Source organism: Amphiprion ocellaris, chromosome 8, assembly GCF_022539595.1.
Source record: "Amphiprion ocellaris isolate individual 3 ecotype Okinawa chromosome 8, ASM2253959v1, whole genome shotgun sequence".
NCBI classification, from domain to species: Eukaryota; Metazoa; Chordata; class Actinopteri; family Pomacentridae; genus Amphiprion; species Amphiprion ocellaris.
In genome coordinates, this window is record NC_072773.1 from 11,433,133 (window position 1) to 11,454,197 (window position 21,065).

Here is a 21,065-nt window from a genome sequence, read left to right on the forward strand (position 1 = left end):
CGTTGCTGCAGAACAGCTTTAAGTTGTTAACCCATTTCTTGCTACCAAAAAAAAGGCCTTTTTATATAATTTTCAGTTTTGGATAACCTTACCTTCTTTTTAACCTCTGGCAGTTCTTCACTTACCTTTGTACCATTTCAAGCTATTTATTGGTCTTGAACTGCTTTAATTTCAATTTAAAAATGGAAAAATTGGGGTTTCTAAAACCTTTTAGTATATGTCATCTCAAGGCATCTCATATAGTAAGATGACATTATAGAACCATACAGAAAAACACAACAAATCCAGAGGTTTTTTTGTTTTTTTTAAGACAGCACTTGGCAGCAAGCAACAATTACATAAACTTGATAATCCTCATCATTGCCTAAAAGATGAAAAACTGTGAGATGAGAAGACAGCCATCTTGTTGCTAAACAAAGAGGGCTACAGTGAGAGAACCATCGCTAACCTGCTCGTAATCAAAACAGCTTCATCCTGAGGAAGAAAATGTTGTGAAAATTGCAGAGGATGAGGCAGAAACTAGTGGTTCCAAAGCTGTATAATGTGCAGTAATAGTGCCCAATTTAAATTATGCATTAATAACAGACACATTATTCTGTACTATAAGAAAAGTGCTGTATTGATGACCAAGACTGAAACAAATCTCAAATGAAAGTTTCCACATTTCCAGTTCAGAGAAATGTTTGGTTCTGTAACAATTTTAAAATGATTTTATCTTCCTTCATGACGGGTTTTAAACAGAATTACTTATGTATTAGATTTCAAAAAAATCAAACCCCAGTGCAGATATTCTGTTCAATTTAATATACTCTATGGTCTTTACCAGGCATATATGACTGTGCCCAAAATATAGCGGTGTCAAAAAGCCCTCACAGTGAGAGTCTAAAATTTACAATAGGATGGAGAGGAAGGACGGAGTGGGAGGAGAGTAGAAGAACTAGAGAGGAGGGGATTTAAAATCGTCAGCAAACAGGCAATCATGCTTTCTCCCTATTTCTGTCTCTCTCTCTTTCTGTGCACCCTCCTCCCCACATTTTGTGTGTCGCTCTCTCACCTCTCTTCTCCTATATAGAGAAGTCAGCCAATGCATAAGCTCATCTGGCATTCGCTCTTACTTTTCCCCCTGCCTCACTTTCTCACTCCTCTCTGCTCCTCTGCTGACTGACACTTCTGCTACTACTGCTTCTTCTTCCCTTCCTTCATCCTTTTCCACATTTCTTTCGCCTGCTCCTCATCTTCCACATCTTCAGTCCACCATGGTGAACAGATAACAAGCCGACTGTCCTGAGACCATGGGTGCCTGCCTCTGCAAAGGTCACAAAGGTCAGTGCCTGAGTCCACCTGCCTGCTTCTATGTGTGTGTGTGTGTGTGTGTGTGTGTGTGTGTGTGTGTGCATGTTTGAGGGTTAGTTCAAGCTGCAGGATGAGCTGACAGCAGTCAACAACGGGATGGAGGATAAAACCACCTGAACCTCATTTTCAGCCAAACAGGCATGTTTACAATGAAAGTATATAATAAGAGACTGAAACTGATACATGACACATTCTGCCATACAACATTAATCTGGACACTTATTTTCTCTCACATCTATTCTTGCATGAGGCTGTGGAGATTGCTCTCGGGGGTGGGAGCTTGGTGATGAGCATTGTGTGGATCAGAGGAGACCAACAGTGGCTTTAGGATATGACACCTTCATCTGAAGCTCATGTTCAACTTGTCGTGACTTGAAGATGTGACTTGGGTTGCAATTTGCTCTCTCAGATTTGCTCTCTGTCGCAGCTTTAGTGGAAAATAAGTTTGTGTTTGTTGCTTCTTAAAAGCTGTAAAACAATAGTGCTTTCACTGGATGCAGGGCCTCTTTCAGGAAGAACACAAGGAGTGATTTGTGCGATCAGAACAAAAGCTCCAGGGAGATTAAACATTGATTTGAGGTGTACTAGCTTTCTGTGATACCAAACAATCCACCTGTTATTTTGATAGAACATGACATTTAGCAACATTTTACAGTCTTAGACATTGTTTTCAGCTGCAGTGTGTGGTCTGTCTGGAAAAATGTTGTGAGACAAAGTCTGCTTTTGTTCTGAAAGAGCCCCTTTTAAAACGATGGAGGGTACTGAGCGCTTTCTAGCTGGGAAGAAAGAGAGGAGGTAGCTGTGAGGCTCCAGACGAACAGATAAGAGAACAGCAGGAGAGAGAGAGTGTGTGTGTGTGTGTGTGTGTGTGTGTGTGTGTGTGTGTGTGTGTGTGTGTGTGTGTGCGTGTGTGTGTGTGTGTGTGTGTGAGTGCAGCTGGGATTCAACCCCACACGAACAGCAAATTGATTCAGAAATCATGATGGGGTTTCTTGACCTGCTAATAGCATCTGATGAGACCATAGATCAGAACCAGTCCTGTGTGTGTGTGTGTGTGTGTGTGTGTGTGTGTGTGTGTGTGTGTGTGTGTGTGTGTGTGTGCGTGCGTGCGTGTGTGTGCTGGTGACCGTGACTTAGGTAAGTGGATGGGTATACTCACCTCCTGTTGCTGTAGTGTTTCCATAGCGACAGCAAATTGTCTCGACAAGACCTCCCTGGGGAGACACCAAGCATGTGTTTGTATTCTTGTGTGTGTATGCGAATGTGTGTCTGCTGACCTTTCTTATAATGTTAATTCTCTATTGCACTGAGCTGCACTTTGTTTTCTCCTGCTCTTCATGTGAGCCTCATCACCATCAATTAAAAAGCAAATAACCAGTGTGGGATGGTGCAAAACTAAATATGCAGAAAGGATTTGGTTGAATGACTCTAACAGGATTCAACAGTCTCTCCCTCTTTCTTATCCATTATATATGAGCCTCGCTTGACCCCTGACTTGACTTGACAACGGTCTTGAAAGACTATGATCCTCGTGTGTAAATGCACACACGCACTGACATACACAAAAGGAACTGCCACACACACACACACACACACACACACACACACACACACACACACACACACACACACACACACACACACACACACACACATGCCACACACACACACACACACTATAAACCGAGCACTAGTGTTTGATTGATTCCCCACAGAGTTCCACCTCCCCGTATCAACGCTGCAGCAGACTGATGAGGGTCAGCCATCATCTGTCAAAGTAAGTAGAAGCCCTGCTGTTATGTTGTAGGGTTTGGCCTGATGTTAGTCTTTTCACTATCGACTTCCCTTACAGTACCAGTCAAAACTTGGGACACACCTTCTCATTCAATGATTTTTATTTATTCTAATTATTTTCTACATTGTAGATTAATACTGAAGGCATCAAAACTATGAAAGAACATATGGAAATATGTTGTAAATAAAAAGTGTTAAACAAACCAGAATATGTTTTGTATTTTAATTTCTTCAAATTAGCCCCCTTTTGCTTTGATTACTGCTTTGCAAACTCTTGACATTCTCTCAGTCAGCTTCATGAGGTAGTCACCTGAAATGGTTTTCCAACAGTCGTGAAGGAGTTCCCAGAGATGCTGAGCACTTGTTGGCCCTTTTGTCTTCACTCTGAGGTCCACCTCATCCCAAAACATCTGGACTGGGTTTAGGTCAGGTGACTGTGGAGGCACAGTCATCTGACGCAGCACTCTTTCACTCTCCTTCTTGGTCAAATAGCCCTTAAATAGCCTGGAGGTGTGTTTGGGGTCATTGTCCTGTTGAAAAATAAATGATGGTTCCAGTAAGCCCAAACCGGATGTCATGTCATGTCACTGCAGGATGCTGTGGTAGTCATGCTGGTTCAGCGTGTCTTCAGTTTTGAATAAACCCCCAACAGTGTCACCAGCAAAGCACCCCCACACATCACACCTCCTCCTCCACACTTTACAGTGGGAACCATGTATGCAGAAAGCATATTTTGGTTTGTTTAATACTCTTTTGTTTACAACATAATTGACAATATATAATGACATTCTACTCTTTCCCTCACTTCAATATACACCGATCAGCCAAAACATTATGACCACTGACAGCTAATAAAGTGAATAACATCTATCATCTTGTTATAATGCAATGTTCTGCTGGGAATCCTTGAGTCCTGACATTCATGTGGATGTTTGACATGTACCACCTACCAAAACATTGCAGGTCAAGCAACCTCCCAACCCCTCACCCTCCATGACAACAGCACTCCTTGATGCCAGTTCCCACCCTCAGCAGGACAATGCATCCCGACACACTGCAAAAACTGCTCAGGAGTGGCCCGGGGAACACGACAGAGCTAAGATGTTCACCTGGGTTCCACATTCCCCAGATCCAAATCTTATTGAGCATCTGTGTGATGTAACAGGACAAGCCTGATCTAGGTAGGTCCCACCCTGCAACCCACAGGACCCACAGAATTCACTGCCACCACCCCGATGCCACAGGACATCCCCAGAGGTGCTGTGTTCATGCCTCACTGGGTCAGAGGAGTTTAGCAGCATAAAGAAGACCAACACAATATTAGACAGGATTAGGCAGGCGGTCATAATGTTATGCCTGATCGGTGTGTGTGTGTGTGTGTGTGTGTGTATATATATATATATATATATATATATATATATATATATATATATATATATATATATATATATATATATATATATATATATACATATATATATATATATATATATATATACATATATATATATATATATATATATATATATATATATATATATATATATATATATATATACACATACATTGGGGCTGTCAAAATCAGTGAGTTAACGCAGATTAATCCAGCACTATAATTAATCAGATTAAAAATTTTAACGTAATTAATGCATGACTCAAATGACTCAAAATCCCTGAAACAAGGCATTTCACGTGTTTTAAATTTGATGGGTTGCTTCTATTTTGCTGGTGCAGCTTTTCCAGTGTTTACGGCATTAGTTTATCAGCTCAGGAAACACACAGACCAATTAGGTACAAGTTCAGCCATCCCATGTGACGCTACTCAGCCAATGAATTGGTCTCTGCATTCCAGTCTAAACATCCAGCTGAGTTCAGAAAACAGGTGAGGGACAGACGAGAGGAGGACGGACAAAAAGATAAACAAGAAATGCATTCAGAGAGTTCAGTGCTCCGCCAAGACTGTTCATTCCTCAATTTGTGTATTCAGAAATCATGGCAACATAGAATCTGGTCATTTATTATAGGCCGCTATATCTCGCAATGGAAAATCCTTAACAAATCCGTGGATCCAGACTATAAGCCGCATCACTACCAAAATCTAATGAGGTGGTCCTCATGTCATTTCTGACCTTCCCTGAAAATTTCATCCAAATCCGTTGGTCTGTTTTAGAGTAATGTTGTAGACGGACAGACAGATTCACAGACAAATGTACGCCGATCGTCACATAAACTCCGCTGTGTTCCTTGGCAGAATAATAAACAAATCGACACCGAGAGGAAAGTCACCCTGCACATGTTGAGTATGTTTGGATCAACATACAGCTGTAAGGCAGCTTCTCAACTATGAATATAATATAAACTAAATATGGTTCCAGACTCACCAATGAGCTCCAGATGTGTTTGAGAACGACCCTGACACCATTCAGCCCACGATTCAGAATACTGGCAGCTCAGTTCTCCCATTAAGCAGCAGGGGTATAAGGAGAGTGATATAAGAGAGAAAAAAATGTAAAAGTGTTCAACTGTTTAAATTTTTTGAGATTTAGATATTGTTAAATATGTATATAAGTCGGTTCAGGTTGTTTAGTCATTATTTTTCACTTTTTTTTTCAGATGTACAGTTATATCAAAAGTTATTTATTAATAAATGTTGTCAAAATGTTTTTGAACCATGCTGAATTTATTTGATTTCAGTAACTGATTACATGCAGACACTAATAAAACTACCAGGTTACATCAACATATATCACAATAATTCAATTTGACATTAAGATTTCCTGGGCCTTTGTTTTAATACATTTTCTCTGATTGGAACTCTGAATTTTAGTTGAATACCCCTGCACTAAACAGCATGTTGGCCCTCTTTTTTAATACAAAAAACTTCCCAAAGACGGAACAGTCCACCAACTTACAGTAATATGAACACTCTACAGGAAGGAGTTTTCTTTTCCACTGAAGCACAGGTGTTTAATAAGCATGTTAAGTGCATATACATTCCCTTCTTTCTTGAATCTGTTTCCTCACGCAAAATGAAACGCAATTAATATAGATTGAAAATGAATGATATTTAAATCGCGATTAATTGAAATTAATCCACAGCAACCCTGTGATTAATGTGATTAAAAATTTTAATCGATTGACAGCACAAATATATATATATATATATATATATATATATATATATATATATATATATATATATATATATATATATATATATATATATATATATATATATATATATGCGCATTTAATCCCATTTAATTTACATCATCTTAAAAACCGGAAAGACATTACCCTCAGTCCAGAGGAATCTATTAGATGTATTGGAAAATAGTTACACAGTTATCTGGGTGTAAACTCAAGACAGACTTAAAATACTTTCTTTTGTTCGTTCTTTTGTTTGGGTGTTGGGTGTGAAGTCTGCAGAATTTCTGGCTGTTATTATCACCATTTCCTTTGAAAAAAAAAAGAATGGGAATATGTGGGTTCATTCATCACACATAGGACGTGTTTGCTAGAAGAGGATGTTTGTAAATGTTCTTGTACATGTATGTGTTAGTATCTACAATCTTGTTTTGTGCATAATACTCATAAATGTAATTCTGGTGATTTGCATGTTTCAAACAGTTACATGCCCCTCTATCCATTCGAAACTCAGAAGAAAATTCATAGCTGTAATGGGAAAAAACATCCTTTCCACCTAGCATCAGTGATAAAGATCACTTATTTTTGTGCATCATGCTGTGCAGGATGACCAGAATCCCTCCTACGGCAGCATGGCAGAAAAAAACAGCCACTACGATATCGGAGAGCTGGCCACATCCTCTTTGATTGGTGAGACCCACAGACACACACACACACACACACACACACACACACACACACACACACACACACACACACACACACACACGTTCATTGCATGGCATATTCTTCATGAAAATAGCATAAAAGCAGAGGGGGATTTGTACCATGGGAGGTTAGTAATATAATTCCTTCTATCTTACACACACACACACACCCTCTCTCACACACATATTCAGTAAAGTCATAACAGACAAGACACATTTCCTTCTCCCATTTGATTTTCTTCTCAACCTTTAACTCTGGCTCACTGCTCTTCCTATGTCGGTGCCTCCTCCTCATTTTCATCTTCCTTTCTCCATCCTGTGTCTGCCTCATCTTCACTGCTTCCCCCCTCTCTGCGGGAGGCTCATTTTCTCAGTTAATGTGTTATGCCTTGCTGAACTTTTCCAAGTGAAAGCTTCTTTATTATGCTGACAGTCTAATTATGAAGGTCATGAAAACCTCATGAATATGTTAGACAAATGGAGACATTAGACAGACGACTGAGAACCTGACACCTGCTTTGAGAGTGACAGATTCCATCCAATAAAAAACAAAAACGCTGTTTAACATTTACTCAGACTTAATCAGATGTCAGTCGCTTAAATTGCTGATGCAGGTTCTCCAGACTTAGAGCCGACAACCCAACTGCTCAAATCAGATCTCACTGGTCTAACTCAAATATTATTGTACAAATGTAATCATATTTAGAATAATATCATGCAGACACTGCTGGTTTCATTCTTCTTGTATGGCTCTGTTTGAAAGATGCATCAGGCTGAGTGATTTTATTAACAGTAATGGCTGGAACGCTATCAGCAGCTCCAAGAAACTGACATGTTCATTAGACAGCACAAGTGTAAACAGCGAATTAGAAAACCAATAGTTTGTCTAATGGGTCAAAGAATGCAGGGTTTGTGCAAGGATATTGTTAAAGGAAATGATGGTCGTTAAAATCTAATAGGTTTATCTCTATTAGATTATGAACATGCTGAGCAAATTTTATGGAAACATGCTTCTGTTTTAACATATCATACATGCAGTTCACAGGCTATAAGGCATCATGCAGGATTTTTGAAATGAACTCATCTTTACCCATTACTACACATATATATATTAAAATTCTACTTCAACGGTTATCTCTATTTAAAGTAATACAAACTTAAATTTTCTAGTTTTTATTTTCAGACTACTTCAGAGCAAGCCTGCTCTTACTTGCAACTCAAGACATACAGTAACTTTGTTAGGACCCCTTGAGATCAAATTTGAATATACTGGGTACCCTTTTGCATCATTTTTAATGTGCAGACACTCTCGCCTTTAAAATAGCAACTGAAAATGTCAGGGTATGCAGAATATTTAGATCTTGTTTCCTTGTTTTTCTGTGAATTAATCATTTTAATGACAGTACTCAGCTGCCAGTTCGCAAACATTCTACAACACAATTCACTTTTTTGGCGCACCACCATCACTACACTCAAATACAATTCTGATTGGTTTTAAAGAATCAAAAAGGGGCTTTTTTCTACCCTCCAGCAGAGTGAATATGAGGTGCAGTCAGACCACTCTGTCCTCCAGACTAACGACTCACTGACATTCACTCACTACATAAATGCACCAACCTCCACCATTACCTATAAAAAAAGAAGCTGCTGTGTACAGGAAGGGCTGCAGGTTGTATACATTATGAACAATTATTCATGTTTACCATGACATAGTTCTCCATAAAGAGTAAATGAAAATTTGCTCTGGATTCAAATTATTTTATCTTTCGTGGAACAAACAAACAACAAACCGAACACAACTCAGCCCATTCCAAACCCTCCTATTGTCTTCAGTCTATTTGCCCCGATGACACTGATCAAAACCATCAGTCCCTTGTCATCGCTTTCATGGGCACTCCATGACAGTGTTGATATCTGGAAATTACCTCAGAGAAAGACAATGATCAGTAACTTCTAGTAAACATGGCCAACAAAACATGCACTTGCTTGGTGACAGGATGCCTTCTGCTCACATCCCAGAATGTCACAAACAGACACCATGACACAGTAGTAAAATATTGTTAGCTGCTCACATTTATGTTTCAGCAGGGTGTATTTTAACCAAAATCATGATATTTTCCTAAAACCTAACCTAGCAGTTTTGGTGTCAGAACTTAACTGAGTAGCAAGTGAAAAACCGCAAGTGAAAATGAGACTTCAGTCACAGAATAAAGTAGTTATGGTCAAATAGAGGAAACGAACGACATTCCCCTGGGTGAAAACACTGTACCCTACCTAATTATGTGACTCTTTTAAAATAGAAAACTGCCATACTTCTATCAGCCCTGAACGTTGCCTCAGGTGGCACTGGCACCAAAGACTCTGTGTGGGTATCTCTGACACACCAGCACCTTTGAAAAGCACAACTTTGTGGTGCTCTGGCAATGAGAATACTTTGTCAGAACTCATACTCTTCTGATTTGAAGTCTTTTGACTTTATGTGTTGGTTGAATAAATGAAGCAAGTTCACTCAACTCATTAATTTTCTAAAGAAGCAACATCACCTTACCAGCGCACTAACCTTCATGATGAAACTTGCTATGTGATTTTAATACATGTTAAGTTTAGTCATGGTTGTTTCTTCTCACAGTAATGAAAATCACAATAAAGGTTAATTCAGTCCAAAACCCAGTAATCAGATGGGTCATTCCAGAACTGGAGAACATTTGGGCTTCAAAATAGTTGAAAAATAAACCTTCTCTTTTACAGTTTTCTGCTACATATTCATCAATAATATGTAATAAACTATCAAAGGCTTGATTGGCTCAGCTTACACATCAATGGTATCGTTTTTATACCATGTTTTATTTGTTGTTTGCTAACCTTACTCTTTGACTATTATCTATTTGACATTCAATTTGGTCATCAAGGGGGTGGGACAAGACAAAAATAATATTTTCGGGGGAACGCCAGATTTATTTGGTATTTTAAAAATATTTTCAAACATTCTTTTCTCCTAGTCTTTTTTAGGTTTGGTCTCAGGACAAGTACGTTTACACAACAACTGCTTGTTTTAGTATTTCGTACATGGATTATTTGGAATTTGATGGGTGGGATGTAAAATGTCCTCCAATTGTGGAATGACCCATGTACTTAAACAAAGTCACTGCAGCTTTGGGAGCTCTCTTCATAGCAAATGAACAGTTCACTTCTTAAACTCAGGAAATGTAAATGGAAAGCACACTTGCATTTACAGTGGTTGATTCAAACTAATATCTTAAAATCTCACAAGATCAGGTACTTAGGTAGTTTTACATAGTCAAACCTCCTAATGACATGAGCCTAAATTCAAGTAACTTACATTTTAGGGCAGCCGGGGAACCTCTGTTTTTTTTTTGTTTGTTTGTTTGTTGAACTACACTGGTGTAATTAGTTAAGTGTTAATCCCCTGGAGAGTGTGAATGTACAAGTAGGACTCTCTCTAGAAACTGGGTGTCCTTTGTGCTGAGGAGGATTGAGTCTGTTAACAAAAATAAAATTTATATAAAGGTTTGAATCTCAGTATTGACTTTTGTTGAATTAAGTTCCTACTGTGTGGTCGACATTTTTAATATAGTAAATCTAGTTAGTTTTTACACCTACTGCTCTGTTTAGAAGTGATGCAATTACTGCAAAGTGATAATTGTTGAATCATTTTATCTTGCATAGTTTAATCTCATGTTTATTTTTCAAACCACTACAGCTTCAATTTGTTTTTTTTTCTTTCTGTTTAGTAGTTTGGGTATCACTGCTTGAAATCAGTAGCTCCTTGCTAACTGGCAAACTACAGTACTAACCAATTTTACCCTCCATTAGGAGAACTGAATGTTCTGTCCAGAATTATTCTCATGTCACCTGGTAAGTAACGAGCCCTGAATGTAGCTCCAGGTTTCATACCTTTCCTATTTGTTCATTTGATTGTGTTTGCTCATGTGCTTGGCATCTCCCAGTATATACCAAAGAGTCATGCTCCACAAATGCAATATATGTCTATTTTTATGAAGTGACTTACTCCCTACTGACCCTGGGTACTTCATTACACCTAGCCTCTGTTTACTGTAGCAACATGATAAACAAGTCTGAGAAACTGAATCACTTCTTACAGTGAACACAGAAGCTTAGATGATATGTTGTCAAGCTTGTTGCTTGCTCTAGTTTTTTCTCTTGTTTCTCTTTCAGTTAAGAATTGTGCTATCAATAATAACGGCAATTACATTACAGTCATTTGATTCTCACTTCCACACTGAAATCCAACAAAACCATCTGCCGGTTCCTATTAACATATCTAAGTGTGACATTACAGGGTTTGTTTATGTTAAAAAAGTGCTAATATTATGAGGTTCTGGTTCCATAAAAGCCCCACAGCTGCTATCTTCAGCATGGATTAAGTGAATAATGTGAAAGGAGGGGGTCGCTGGAGTGATGAACACAAAGAAACTTATCACCCAACGCTGCAGTTCCCAAATGCTGGACAGAGCACTTCAGTGTCTGTCGCTTGTTATTTTGGCAGCATTACTTTTAGTTCAGTATCACTGCTTTCATCAACATTATTTCGAGCAAAAAAAAATCTGCTAAACAAAAACAATACTGCACCAAGCACAGACTAACTTAGTGACAAGCTGCGGAAAATAGCAGAGCATTTAGCAGCTAAAGAGCAAGAAAATTAATAAGATATAAATAATTTATCCATCCATCATATTTACATTGCTTAATCCTCATTAGGGTTGTGGGGGGCTGGAGTCTGTCCCAGCTGACTTAGAGTGAAGACAGGGGACACCCTGGACAGGTCACTGGTCTATCACTGGGCTACATATACAGATAAACAGTCACACTCACATTCACACCTACAGATAATTTAGAGTTACCAGTTAACCTCAGCATGTTTTTGGACTGTTGGAGGAAGTTGGTGAACCTGATGTAAACCCACACATGCACAAGGAGAACATGCAAACTCCACACAGAAAGATCCCAGGCCCAGGCTGGAGTGCAAACCAGGATGTTTCTACCTGTGAGGCGACTGTGCTAACAACCATATTTTATTATACTACAAACCCCAATTAACGTAAAACGTAAATAAACACAGAATGCAATGATTTGAAAATCTTTTTCATTGTAAATTCAATTGAATACACTACAAAGACAAGATATTTAATGTTCAAACTGATAAACTGCATTGTTTGTTTATTTGTTTGTTTTTTGCTTATTTCGATTTCATGCCTGCAACAGGTTCCAAAAAACTAAGACAGGTGCATGTTTATCACAGGTGGAATTCTTTCCCATTCTTGCTTGATGTATGGCTTCAGTTGCTCAACAGTCTGGGGTCTCTGTTGTCATATGTTGTGCTTCATAAAGCGCTATACATTTTCAGTGGGAGACGGGTCTGACCAGTCTAGAACCTGCACTCTTTTACGATGAAGCCACGCTGTTGTAACACACACAGAAAGTAGCTTAGTATTGTCTTGCTGAAATAAGCAGGGACTTCCTTGAAAAAGACGCTGCTTGGATGGCAGCATATGTTGCTCCAAAACCTGTATGTACCTTCCAGCATTAATGGTGCCTTCACAGATATGTTTTACATAATGTCCTAAATTCATCGGAATAGGAGAATGTCTTTGTGTTTTGTAGTCAGTGCTGCACTTGCTACTGCTTACTAAGCTTATTGCTTTGAGTGCACAGTAGTAAATGGAGGCGACTCAGATAAGCACATCAACAATCTTGTCAACTCTTCTCTTTTCAAGACTGCACAGGAAAGGAACGGTATTCAAAAAGACTCACATGAAAAGAAAACTAATCCGAAACAAGAAAAGGCAGGGAGCCAAAAATATACATAGCCCTTGCAGGTAATGCAGGTTGAAGGTTTATCTACCATCTAATTGTGCAAACTCATGTCAGTGTTATAGTTTTGTTCACACATCGACCATGTAAATGTGACATTTTGGATTCACATTGCTTATGCTCAGACATAATAACAGGCTGACCAGTGCAGTGTGCAGGAGTCCTCCGGGGAGCCAGTGGTACCTTAAATACTTTACTTCACTATATCCATAAAGTAGCAGAGAATTCATGGCTGACTTACTGCTGCCCACTGCATTCTGGGAACACCTTAAACACATTACCGTTCTGCATCAAGCTATGCCAGTCTGTTAAAGGTTGTTCCTGTTCAGAACGCAATGTGGACAAAATACCCCATTTGAAAAACAAGTTGGAATTTCCTGCAGTGTGCAGTTCACTCAGATAGATGGAAACAGCTCTCCCACCATCAGCATTCAGCCAGATCAGAGTCTCATGGCAGAGTCATCAGTGTCTGAACGGGGGGTGAGATAGTGTCGGTATTCAACAAATAACATATGAAAATACCATGGTTGTGATGATTTTTTTGATTCCCCAGTGCCTGCCTTGGATTTAACACTATCCGTTTCTCGGTGTGAAATATTCTTCCTTCCACTTCTGTTGTTTTTTTTCCATATCTAAGCTTGCTACCCCATGACACAGCCACCCTGCCCCACTTCCTGGTCTTGACATTTTTCTGCCTTTTTCCATAAATTCTTATCTTAACCTTTTTTTCTCTCTCTCTCTCTCTCTTTTGACCTTTACCTTTTCAACATTTATGTTTTTGTCCTTTTATATCTCTTTAATTCGTACGTTCTGCAATATGACCCAGGTTGTCTGTCCATTTGTTTTTTAGTACATCTTGTGATTTGAACATTGAGGCTGGCAGAATGTCTCCTACCAAGTGTAATGACACAGGAAGGGCTCACAGAACATTCCTATCAGAGCTTCTTTTGACACTTCACATGCTAACCACGTATTTCATGAGTCACAAAATGGAATGACCCATACAGCCTTTTCTCACATGTATATAGCAGCAGTGGATTTTATCAGTATGATATAGTCTTTTAATAATTACCATGAGTATATTTTAGCTTCTATGATCAAAAATTGACAGAAAGCTAACCTGACCTACACGGTCATATACTTGATTACAATTTCTGACACAATAATTGAACAGACAGCCCAGTGATTTCATGGATCATAAACCACACACTAATGTAGAAACACAGGAACATAGTAACACATACATACTGCTTGACAAGTCTATCAAACCTGCAGGACTTATAAAGACCTGTTATTTAACTTCCCCTAAGACTTAGAAACTCCACCAAGCAACAAGTATCAAAACTGTTATACCATGTTTACTTCATTAGGTTTCCCAGCCAGGTGCTCTCCATACAGTGCTGCAGAAACACGTATTCAATTTGTTCTCTGTGACTCTCTACATTAAAAGGCAGCAGGAGAAATACTTTTTTTCATCGCTCAGGTTATGCAAATCAATTAGAAATGCTTACTCTCAAGTCTGATAAATGCAAGAAAAAAGAGTAGAATTTCACCTTAAATAAAACCTTCTTTTGGTAGCTTACATTCTCATGTCTCCATTTACATTTCAACATCCTGTCAATGCTGTAGCATTTATTCACTCTTCATATCTATCTTACTGTATACATTTTCATATAGCTACGTTATCTTCAATTTGTCATCTTTTTTGTTCCTGTGTTACCACACTGGTTATCCATAATGCCATCCATTTTATCAACATGTATCCCTTCTTCTCCTCCTGTTTTTCAGGTCTGGTTGCCACGATAAAGGATCACATCACCAAGCCGACAGCAATGGCCCAGGGGCGGGTAGCTCACCTGATTGAGTGGAAGGGTTGGGGTGGATGCGGTGAGGCCGGGAGAGGCAGGGGAGGTTGCAGCGGGGCCTGGGGTAAAGGAGGTGGAGGCTGGGGGGTGATGGGGGCCGAGCTGCAGGAAGATGAACAATACTACTCCCAAATGACAGACGAGATCAAGGAAGCTCGCTTTGCTGCAGGTGAGGCAGAAGGATGAGTCTCATTCAGGAAAAGCACGATGTGATGAGTGCAGATGACGTGATGCTCTAATCCCTCTGATGTAGTTTTTGTTTGATTGGCTTGTGCAGATGAGCATCTACAACAATCAGTAGCCCTTAGGTCCAATGACTGAGACTAAAATCTAGCGCACTTAATCAGTTTGCTTTCATTCGTGATGTTGTTAGACTTTGTGATAAACAGCAGCTAATGACGTCAGAGCAAAGCAACATAAACTGTGTTTGTTATACTTGTGTTTCTCAGGTGTAGCAGAGCAGTTTGCCTTGGCTGAGGCAGCCATGAATATGTGGTCCATGAACGACAACTTAGAGCAGCCATCCACCAGCTTACAAGGTTGGTGTGTCACTAGAGCTTTAAATGTTGAATTTCCATTTCATTTCCTTTTCAAGGGCTTCAGGACTTACTGCAGACTTTGCAGATCCAATCTGTTTGAAACAAAAGATTAAAACAACAACATAGAAGGCCATTTCATTTGTAACAGTTTGTTTCTGGGTTTGACTGATAAAATCCTTTCTTTATTTTTTTTTACTGTGAAGCCTTTTCTTTAATGCTACTAATGGATTTTTTACAACATTTTTTATGTTGTCACAGCATAATTGATTGTATATTATCATATCATCAGATCTACTTTGGCAGTTAAAAATTTCTTGTCACCATATTTGGGCTGCTCCAATGTCTGAACCTTCAGCCTGATGTATGCAGTTTATACTATTTTGAAGACATTTTCATTACTGGAGGTTAAGAAGCAAAGCTTTGTAGGCACCCATTGTGTTTGTATCTTCTCACTGTCTTCTCACTGTCACCTTTTGGCTTGCTCTGGGGGTCAGGCACATGGGTTCTGTAAAGTGTCTCGAGACAATTTGACTGTAATTGGCGCTATATAAATAAAATTGAATTGAATTGAATTGAATTAGTATTTTTTTTCTGCCATTCAAGTCTATAGCAGCCCCATATAGTAAAAACTTTGGCACAATAATTGGAGACAGACACTGATTCTTTTCTCCACGTTTGCTGTCTATACCACAAACACTTCTGGAACCACATACTCAGATTTCAAAAATATTGTTGCATTCCTTGGATAAAGCCGAGTTAAAGCACCCTATGACATAAACTTCACTTAAATTTACTTTTATTATAAAGCTTAAGTTTAAAGTCAGACAAAGCCTTACAATATTTTTGATAAAGATTTTTGAGTGTTGAAAGCATCCTTCTGTTATGGCCTATTAAAACTAGCAGCAAAACAGCCAAGTAAGATCATGTCTAAGCAACGGTGTAGCATATCAAACTTGGTTCATGGACACTGGACCTTATTTTAAGGAACCAGTGTTTGACCGCTAAGGGGAGGTGTAACAAGCAAAGCCTACTAACCACTGATGTTGCTGCTTTAAACAAATACTTCTTGTACCGTGTAATACTGTGAGCGATACTAAGGCAGAGACATGTTAGCTTGTCATGTCAACCCAATTGATGCAACTGCCATGTTGGGCGTTATTTAAACAACAAACAAAATCACAAGCCACACGTTTTTTGTTCTCTTCACTAGAGTGATACAGATGATCCACAGATAAAGCTTCACAAAATTTATCAGACAGAAATTATGTTTTTAAAACTATGCTGTTACAGTCAGTTGAAAGGGGCGGAGGCACTGACAAACAGAAAGTGGGACCATATCTTACTGTTTACGGTTTCATGTTTTGACTGCAGACTTCCTAATATTGACTGATATGGATTTGACTAAAGAATTTTGCTCAAAGGAGGCTTCATCAGTCAGTTAAGTCCTCACTGCAGTGTGAACTACACAGAGGCTACAGATGGCACTATTGTTCCCTTCCTAAATGTAGTGTGACCCCTTCATGGTCCCATTCTGTCTCATATCTGTAATAACAAACGTTTGACAGTCTGACATTTACAGTTATTGCCATGGTTCTGTAGAGGCAAAATTCCATCTGTTTGAACTGAACAACTGCTGTGCATAACATCTTTTCTTTTCATCCTATCTATATATTGCACAAAGAAGATCCAGCTCTGAAGGGGAATTTAGCATATGCTATATCAAAGACAGTTACTTGCACATATGTCTTTGTGAATTTAAATGTATTCATTTAAATGGAAATTGTTTTCAAATGTCATTTACAGTTCTGTTGTCCAATATGTACTAGTGACCACAGCTGGTTCAGAGCAGCACCTTTTATTTGTTCCAGTTAAAGCTCTGTGTACACTAATAGTTTGGGGTCGCCCAGGCAATTTCATGTTTTCCATGAAAATTCATACTTTAAGTCACGTGTTAACATAATTGCACAAGGGTTTTCTAATCGTCAATTAGCCTTTCAACATGATCAGCTAACACAATGTAGCATTAGAACACAGGAGTGATGGTTGCTGGAAATGGGTACATATTGAATATGCACAACTGGCATTGGGGGAATGGATACGGTATCTCGGCTGCAGTCTGAATGAAAGTGCTATGTTGTGAATTTGCGACAATAGGCGTTAAGGGGTTAAAAATCAACTGTTTCCAGCTAGAATAGCCATTTACCACATTAACAATGTCTAGACTGGATTTCTGATTCATTTCATGTTATCTTCATTGAAAAAAATGTTTTTCTTTCAAAAACAAGGACATTCCTAAATGACCCCAATCTTTTGAACGGTAGTGTGTGAATCTCTATTACTGCTATTACAGTAAATAGACCTTCTGAAATTGCTTCACCTGAGGAAACCTGGCTGTTTGTGTTTGTATTTGTGAAATTCAAATAGCTCTTTTTTTTTTCAAGAAACAACCATTTGACTGACACTGTTATACCTTCTCAGCAGCACAGAGCCACTTCCTGTCTCAGTTCCTGCTCGATGGTGGAAGTGTTGGTGTTCCCCAGCACTTGTACAGCATTCATGCCCAGACTCATGGCAACAGCAGTGCAGTCAACCTGGTCTGTCCACCGCTAGTCAACCCCATTTTCCCAACGCCCAGCATCCAGCCGGACAGAGCTCAGCCCTTTGAGGACAGAAACACTGTGACTGCAGAAGCTGCTGTCCGACATGTAGACAGCAGCTCGCTATCCGAGGATGATGTTTTTTACAACTAGGCTTGGAGAAAAGACAAGCCATCAGTCTCGAAAAGGAGCCTTGTGAGAGGACTTGAGTCTCAACCACCAGCAATGAAAGATAGAAAAACATTAAAGGGAGACAGCTGTGAGATCTCTCAAGAGGCAACTACTTGAATGGCTTTTTCTGGAAAGGTTTGAGAGCCTGGTCCCTAAACACAAAGACCCCAGATATTTTCTCCTTGGTTGAGACTTACACTTTTGTGAATGTACATAGCTCAACTGTTACAATTTAATTTTGTATTCAATGTACATTAAACACTTTCATAATATATGTAGAAGCGAACTGTGAACAGTCAAATGGTACTGGTGTATATATCTTGTTATAAAATATCAGTTTGACTTTATGTGCATTATAGTTGTGTCGGATTTGTTTTTCTTTCACACTCATTAACTTAAGAGAAAAATTTGGACAAAAGCATTGAAGTCCAACCTACAGACAGAATATCTCCAAGAAACTGAAAATGTGTCTCATCTGAATATAGAGAAAAGATGAAGAAAGAACAGCCAATTATCTGTCTGAGCCTCAACTGTGATTAGCTATAATAATTCACTTTTGTGAGAGCCACGGGTGCAGGGGAGCAGTGAGAGAAAAGATGGGGGCAGGAAAATAGAGAGAGGAGAATGATACAGTGTCAGTCTGCTTTCATGTTTGTCAAAGGTGTGTGTTTTCTTTGGTTACTTCAGCACAGCTCTGAATGGTGTTTACAAAGTGGATAGGAAAGGACAAAAGGCTGTGCATGGTTAGTATGATCACATCTGTCCTCAAAATCCTTCAGCAGAGTGGTGAGCTAATTTGCAGTCTAGTTAATACTCCAGTGCAACAACGTCTAGTTGCTTTGCTCCAAGATGAAAATCTATAACATGACAGTGAAAGGTGACAATATCACACTGGATAGTCACACTGAGTTACAGTAGTGGTGTGTTTTAGTGGTCTATAGGTATATGGTTTTAGAACATAATATAAAAGCAGAATGATCCATACATCAATATTAGATTAGAAGTGTCTGCAAGCAACAGGAAACCAGCAACTAAACAGGGACTGGAGCTACTTTTCACACCTGTGTTTCTGAACAGATTTGGATATGGCACCATCCTTAAAAGTGAAGTTCCAAGAGAAGTACACTTCTCTAGGAACTTCACTTCTCTAGTATACTTCCTAGAGAAATATACTTCTCTAGGAATTTCACTTGTATCAAACAGCTGCTAACATTCACTCAGAATATTTTTTGTAATGTACTAACTTGACAAGGTTTGACAGTATAATTGCCTGCATGTACTGAGATGATGATTTTATATTTGATGTATGAATAACTGAAATGCTCTATTTTCAGTAGCACTCACCTCTCAGACCAGCAGAATTTAAATAGTGCAGTCCTACTCCAAACATGTCACATACTGCCACTCTGTCACATTTGAGTACATATAATTTTCAACACGCAGGTTAGTTCCATACCTAAAAAAAAATCCATGATCAAAAACAGACATAAGTCCACAGTCAAATGTTTTCTGCTGGTGTCGTCACTGTCACTCCTTTTCAGGTGACAAGAAGTGTGTATATAATTTGTATAAAGCCCTTTGAACCCAAACCAAGATCTTGCCCTTGTCACAGATCAGGGCAGAGACTCAAGTGCAGGACGACAAACACACAGCAGACAGGAATTTCAAACAATGATCTTTTTACACACTGATATTTACAATAATTCACAAGAAGGTCAAAGGGAAAAACAGAGCTGATGTAACAGAGTACACGCCAGGCTGACTTCTCCCAAGGGAAAAAACTGTAGGACAGCAGAAAATTTATTAACTACTATTTACTAACCAGAGGTACTATGAAAACAGAAGCAGGACAGAAGACTAAGATACAGCTTATCACACTACTAAACAGATTCGATCTCACGAAAGCAGAATGCACCGATCAGGCATAACATTACAACCACCTTCATAATATTCTGTTGGTCTCCTTTATTTTGCTAAAACTCCTCTGACCCAGTAGGGCATGGATACAGGACCTCTGGACGTGTCTTGTGGCACCAGGATGGTGGCAGTGAATTCTGTGGGTCCTGTGGGTTGCAGGGTGGGACCTACCTAGATCAGGCTTATCCTGGTACACCCCACAGATGCTCAAGAAGATTTGGATCTGGGGAATGTAGAACCCAGATGAACAACTTAGGTCTGTTGTGTTCCCCGGGTCACTACTGAGCATTTTTTGTCCTGCTGAGGGTGGCAACTGGCATCACGGACTGCTGTTGCCATGGGGGGTTGGTGGGTTGCTTGACCTACAATGTTTCGGTGGGTGGTACATGTCAAACATTCACATGAATGCCAGGACTCGAGGTTTCCCAGCAGAACACTGCATTATAACAAGATGATCGATGTTATCCACTTCACCTGTCAGTGGTCATAATGTTGTGGCTGATTGGTGTATATGCACAAGGCTGGGCTAACCAGGACTTGGTAATACAAAGTTAGGAAAGTCAGAAGAGCAAGAATAGGAATGTACATATGGCACACAACACAATTAATACAACACTACATGGTTCAAAATGGAGCAATAACTAAACACTCAACAGTATACACAAGCACAATGGTAATCTAAAGACCCGAGAGAGAGAAAGCAGGGCTAAACGTAGCTGACAACCAGATGGGAAGCCTGCCAGTGGTCACACATTTCACGCTCTTTTCGCCTCGGATTTCATTATCTGCATGTTATTGTTTTCAAAATTGATTTCACTATGAGAAGCATCAACTTCCAGCATTGCTTAGAAATTGGATCATGCAGTATGCAGCCCTCCTAGTTTATTTATTTCTTTATTTTTGTCTTTTTTGTGTATTCGGTTATTGAAAATGCTTGCCTCTGTACCTGCAAATGTTTCACCAAAAACAAAACTCCCATGATTGAATTTCTCAATATGACTGTGATTGGTTTAAAGAAATAGAAACAAATGTGTTTTTATCCACTGTATGAGAATTATATGAGGATACAGCCAGACCATTCTGTTCTGCAGAATGGTTCAAAGAGCTCCTTCAAGGATAATT

The 21,065-nt window shown here is 39.1% G+C and overlaps 1 protein-coding gene across 3 annotated transcripts; it reads left to right on the top strand.

The window, feature by feature from the left end:
• The first annotated feature begins 1,014 nt into the window (after window positions 1-1,014).
• On the top strand, window positions 1,015-18,382 carry fam131c (family with sequence similarity 131 member C). Of its 3 annotated transcripts, XM_055012573.1 has the most exons (7): window positions 1,015-1,323; window positions 3,069-3,130; window positions 4,111-4,328; window positions 6,900-6,984; window positions 14,643-14,888; window positions 15,169-15,258; window positions 17,737-18,382. In XM_055012573.1, exons 4-7 carry the CDS (start codon window positions 6,927-6,929, stop codon window positions 18,006-18,008), a joined length of 666 nt encoding a protein of 221 aa, XP_054868548.1. In that variant the 5' UTR covers window positions 1,015-1,323; window positions 3,069-3,130; window positions 4,111-4,328; window positions 6,900-6,926; the 3' UTR covers window positions 18,009-18,382. The 3 variants fall into 3 exon arrangements, with proteins under 3 accessions (XP_054868548.1, XP_035801469.2, XP_023120326.2); XM_035945576.2 differs by lacking the exon at window positions 4,111-4,328 and having other exon boundaries at window positions 1,016-1,323; window positions 17,740-18,382; XM_023264558.3 differs by lacking the exon at window positions 4,111-4,328 and having other exon boundaries at window positions 1,017-1,323.
• Window positions 18,383-21,065: the final 2,683 nt, after the last annotated feature.